This window comes from Pseudochaenichthys georgianus, chromosome 11, assembly GCF_902827115.2.
Source record: "Pseudochaenichthys georgianus chromosome 11, fPseGeo1.2, whole genome shotgun sequence".
NCBI classification, from domain to species: Eukaryota; Metazoa; Chordata; class Actinopteri; order Perciformes; family Channichthyidae; genus Pseudochaenichthys; species Pseudochaenichthys georgianus.
In genome coordinates, this window is record NC_047513.1 from 15,321,875 (window position 1) to 15,327,874 (window position 6,000).

Sequence of the window (6,000 nt, forward strand, 5' to 3'; positions counted from 1 at the left end):
AAATACTTTTTTGCCCCACTGTATATGGACGTAACATTTGTATAACATCATTTAAGAAACTTTTTTCAGGAAGGCACAAACATCCATGATGCTTAGCAGGTGCTGGGTAGCAAATGGAAACACAGATATCTGAGAAACTCAGAGTATGTTAAATATTGTGATAATGATCTAACTTGCAATGAAAAAAACTGATTTAAAATGTGCTTCTTTCCCTTTGCTGCTTTCAGTATAGCACTCAAACAACGTTCGTGATGTGTTCATTGCGCAAGTTGACATTGCGATGAAAACTAAAATGTCATATTGTGCAGCCCTAAAAAAGTGGTATGATCTGATTGCAGCTATATGTTGCTGACTTTTGCTAACTAGCCATTCAATTATTTACCTATCTGCAGCCTCACCATGTTTGAGCAGAGCTGAACTAAGAGGGCAGAGGCAGTGGGAAGCACGTAACCTGTATATAATGTCTCCAGACAATCTTCACATTTATAAAGCTGGGAAGCTATGTCATTTGGCAGAAACGTTGGAAAATAAAACAGATTCTAATCATAGTCTCCATAAGATGTAATCATCACTGCCAAACATGGACAGACTTCGCAGGCAAACACAAACCTAAAGATGGAAACCATCCCCTCTCTCTGCCTCACAAATATTTTCCTTTGGATTCCAACAGCCCTTCCTCATTCGTTGCTCTGAGCGTAATCATTTTTGCACTAGACTGAATGGAAACAAGCATTTAATTCCTTTTAATGTCAGTCAGTCAATAAACATCTCCATTGACAGCTTGCACCTTGTTTGTATTCAGCCACCTTGGCAGACCCATTCCCCCCCTCTCTCCCTAACACTCCTCGTCTTTCTCCTCTCTTCTTTCCTGTTCTCCTTGTCCCGCTCCTTTAAGCAGCCATAACTGTCAGTTTCCTCTCTTCTCCTCGAGGCGATAGAGTAGAAAGGAAACATTTCCATTTCGAGAGACATGTCTCTGATGAGGCAACAGCTTCTCTGCACTGACCACCTGCCACATTCATTAGCACAGACCACCCCACTCTGCCGTAGAACACTAGAGGACAAACCAATACAAAACACAAGCACGCAAAAAACACACACTTGATCCTGTTCAGTGAAGAACACAGCAGTGAGGCACACAGACACAGACGTACCGTAAGCACATGCTCTCCTTCGCTCGAATCGTCCATTTAGACTAAAACATCCACAAAGCACAGGCAGCAGGGACGTGAGGCAGCTTTCTGATCTCTATTGTAGAAGGTGTGTGTGAGCTAAGCGCTAACAGAGACACTGTCGCACTTATCTGTTGCCCCTTCCTCCGCTCATCTCTTTATACAGAGAGAGGAGGGGAGAGAGGGAGCGAGCTGCTTCTAAAAACACGGTGCCCTGCTCTACCCTGTCAGCCCGCTCTTGGTTCAGCAGCCAATCCCACCATGAATATTTTATTTGCCCGGCCAAGAGCATACAAACGCACATATACGGACACACACACACCTTTGGAGGACATCCAAATGCTCACCCGCAGAGTTATTCAGGTCACAAATGAAGACCCGCCCCAAGTAAAGATAAATAGAAACAAGAACACGTGTGAGCTTGGCATTCCTCAGAGGGTACAATGAATTGATAAAGGAAAGATAGTGCTGTGTATTCATTCATTCTCCAATGTCTTCATGCCTATGACAGTCACGATCCCTATTAGAGCCTGAAGGTTGCACATGTCTTTCAACAACCTGTAATTTTAAAAGAAACGATGTCTCAGTTGTTTCCAGTCCACAAAAAGATCTGTTATATGAGTAGGGCAAAAAGAACACATTCATGAAACCCAAGCAGCAAATATTTTTTATTTAACATCCTGGGTCGCAGTCCAGTCCAGAGATACTCTTGGCTTTGATGTATCACCTGTTAACAGAGCCAGTCACTTCCAAGTAGATTTACTACAAAACAATAAGGGCAAAGATGAAACCAAGCCTAGAGAATACCCCTGGCAATGAGGAATACACAGTGTAAATAGAAAGAGTGCCATCTAAAGGCTGAATTAAACTTGAGACTGAACAGAAAGCAAGACCACGTGCACTACTATATAATGCAGCAAGGTTTGTTTTTTTACTAAAGTGTTTTAGAAAACTGACAGAATATAACAATTTAGAGCTTTAACTTTAAAATAGGGCAGCAGCTATTATTTGTATTATTAATTAATCAATACATGTTAGAATTGTGTTTTTACCAGATCAACAGTCTAAAACCCCAAATAAAACAGTTTATTGTAATGTAAGACACGAAAAGAATCACATCCTCAGTCAACTATACAAACAGTTGTGTATGAAGAATAAAAAAGAGGGCTAGAGAGAGATGGAGGAATCTTTAGTACCTAACACGGATCAGTTTGATGTTGTGTGGGCTTGAGTGAAAGCTATCAATGGAACAGACCACTTAAAGCTGGGTCAGTCAACTTTCACACGCTTTCAACAGTCTCTGTGACTGTTTGTTTGTGGTGTGAAAAAACAACCACATGAATTATTGATAGTAATAAACATGCAATCTTAGCATGATTTAAAAAAGCTTGGATTGATCTGTATAAAGACAAATCAACATCGTATTCTGTCCATTTCCATACAGGCAGGGGAAACAGCAAATACGCTCAGGAAGAAGAGACAATTGATCATGTTTTCATCAATAAACTTATGCCTTTACAGCAATGCTATAATTTCCACTTATTGTAAGGTACAACAGAAAGTGCTTTGTGGTACAGCTTGAAAGAGGCTTACGGTACAAAGATTAACCGCTCAATGTCTCAGATCCATTATCCATCCCAGGTTAAGCCGATATTACCAACAAACTGAAAAACCATTACGCCTATATGCCATCATCAGGCTCACACTTCAACCATCAACAATCAGATCACACTTAACAGTATAATGATAGGGTTGGTGAATTTTACAAGTTTTTATTGCACAATTCTAATCCTCTGTAGACAGGCATACTACCACATAGATTAGTGCATTCTCAGGGCCTTAAACTGCTTTTCTGTATTTCAAATTACCGTTACTGTATTGTTCCGTTACTCCCAGCGGTAATTTAGATGCTAGACAAGTAGAAATGTAAGTGGTGAAGGGAATGAAGGAGTAAATGTGTTGAAGTTTATTTAGGTGAGCCTTATAGAACTTAAACAAATATGCTATAATTATAACTATTTCAACTTATTGTGGCAAGCAAATAAGATCTAATTGAAATACAACATTTGCTTTGAGTCAAAACCGAATTGAGGGATTATGATACACATTATTTAGACAATTTATAACACATCACTGTTGTGTACACAAATTAGCCTGGTTAAGGTAGGAATTAATCATTGTTAGCATATTATCTTAATAGTATAGCTGAACAGAACACAGCACCAACAGAACTGGCAAAGAGGCTCATTCTGTGTAATTACCCATTCAGCAATGTCATACAGTGAGTAAGCTTCATAAAACACTCACTAACCCGAGCAGTAAGTGCTGAGCCAATAATAGTCCAGCTCATAGAGCCTACCCTGGCTGGAATAAAACCCTTTTGCACTGGTGGAGCAGCAGGACGTACAAATCCCTCTTTTCTTGGCATGCTGACGAACATGTGAAGCAAAATGCAATCAAAGCTTAGACTGTACAACCAAATGAGTAAGTTGATAAACAGGGGTCAGGAACTAAAAGTGTGAATGTCTATCAACTAGTCTAGACCTCGATCAACCTAACACTAGTTAGATATCAATAGTCTATCATAATCCTTAATTTTTCTTTCAGTGTCTTTTGATTTTTAGCTGTTCGAACTTCAACCCATCTTTACTGGTACAAGTGTAAAGGCCTAATCTGGCCACTAAGCACCCGTAGTAAAGGCTAAACATGGAAAACACGCAGCAGAGAAGAAGGTTCACCTCTAAGTCAAAGCCTTCTAAGTGGCCTTCTATAAATGCCACAACTAAAGCCTAAGAAGAAGTGGTGACAAATGCAGCAGAACACGTAACAGAACACAGTGGCATAACATGCTATGGGTTCATTCCTAGCGTAAAACAAGTGTTTGAAATTATTAAAAGTTGGGGGGAAGAATTAATTATAATTGCTAAGGATTTATTTTAGAGAGAATCACTGTTCAGGACCATTTATACAGCCAATGGCAGCAATGCCTCATTTTCAAAATGACTCCCTAAAATAGCATTGGTCAACCAGCAAGCCTGATCACAACAAGAGTCTTCTTGTTTAAACCAGATTAATGCGTTGTCAATATGCACACACTAGCTACATGCCTGCGTCAAAGCTCAACCAAGGGTATGTTCCTTGGGAAGTGCATTTTGATGGGTGAAGGGCAGACAACATGTTGTTAGATTGGCAATATTCAAATCACAGGAAGCACTATATTTGATAAAGGTTGAACATGTGTTAACTTGCAATACCATTTTGAATTATCTATTGTGAAGCTGCAGATATATCCCTGCAAACAAATGTTTTTCTGCAGACCTAAAAAAACAACTATTTGTTTGGATCCTCTTGATCGTCAAATGGTAGAGCCCAAGATTGGTGCACAGTTAATAAGTTCAGAGCCTTAGTTAGGTATGGAGCAGTTGAATGTTTCTGTGTCACAGTGAATGCATTGACTTCCATGCCAGGGAAGGAAGTAGGCCTGCACAGCAGCTATCCAGCTACACCTTCCATTGGGCAGCCAGGGGTCAAGTTTCCTCAGAGGCATGCTCATGTTCATACATGCACACACATATACGTATAGGGTCATCCCCACACACACAAACATAGTGGACAACCATACACCAGCATTGATGTCACACAGTCAGCATGCATTTTAAACTTAGCTCTGAAACAAGTTTCTTTTTTGGTCTCCATCATCCCATATGTGACTGTAAAGTTACACCCAACGGACAGGATGTGGGCCTCTACTTGACTAACAACTCAATTAAAATGTCAGATTCAACAGAGTGTGGTAGATTTACTGTCACTCACGGGTCTGATCATGTGCAAAACAATTTCTCTTCCAGTTTCATGTTTGTTTTACTTCTCTAGCTTTCACTGTAAAATTAGCAGCATTTCCTGACTTGGAAATGTCACACAAGAAGGCGGATCTATTTTGGGCGCATTTGATATGCAAATTAGCCTTGTTATGTGGGTAAACGTACCAGTGGATCGTAACAACTAAACTAACTAACTAGGGCACACACTATAAAATAACGGAAGAGTAGACCTGTTGAGCGTGAGGGGAAATGCTACAAAGCAGCTGGCATTTAAAGTCAGACTTACTCAGGTAACACACAATGCTAACAGAAACGTATTTATGTGCACGTTTTAGTTAGTGTAAGTGCATGAACACGTATGTCTAGACTTGCCAGAAAAAGGGTAAAATAACCATTTAACCACTGTTAATGACGTCACAAAACAGGCTCGCTGCCCGGCTACTACATTATCGTTAGCAAGTAAAGCTACTAGCTGAAGTAAAAATACACTAAAAACATAAAGTGGTCAGAGAAACACCTCTCTATAAAAAACGTTTGAATGAACGTATTCGCTAACTTTCCCAATATATATTAACACAACTTGTACCCATGCCACGTGTCAGAAGTAGAAAGCCGGCTAACATTAGCAGCCGCCGGATGGTGCCTTATTGAATCTGACTCCCAAGCATCACTACTTCTGCTGCTGCTTGGCAAACAAGGGGCAAACACGGACAAACACGGACAAAGAGCCACACACATCATGGTAGGTTAACAGTGAACTGTGCTGGGCGGGTACTTACTGTTCTCAGTAGCGGCCTCATTTGTTCCGAAGGTTCGTCCATTTCACCTTTCGCCGGTCGCTTACCAACCGTTAGCTTGTATTTTTTTAACAGTTGATGTACGGAAGAGACCGGGACGGGTGACACTTAGATGAACTACGAGGACTGCTGTCCCTAATGACACGATAAGGACACGCCTTTAACTTGATGGACAGGGGTTGATTGCCAATTCGCGTTCAGTAACCGGCA

The 6,000-nt window shown here is 40.6% G+C and overlaps 1 protein-coding gene across 9 annotated transcripts in view; it reads right to left on the reverse strand.

Annotated features, from left to right (window-relative positions):
• The window catches only part of LOC117454786 (sodium bicarbonate cotransporter 3-like), a 37,858-nt gene extending 31,858 nt beyond the window's left edge, over positions 1–6,000 (reverse strand). For 5 of the 9 annotated variants that reach the window (XM_034093970.2, XM_034093966.2, XM_034093971.2 and 2 more), the window contains exon 1: positions 5,773–5,999. In XM_034093970.2, the coding sequence (XP_033949861.1) occupies positions 5,773–5,814 (42 nt within the window). In that variant the 5' untranslated portion in view covers positions 5,815–5,999. Of the gene's footprint in view, positions 1–5,772 lie in introns of all 9 variants that reach the window. The other 4 variants (XM_034093974.2, XM_034093967.2, XM_034093968.2 and 1 more) reach the window with 2 other exon arrangements.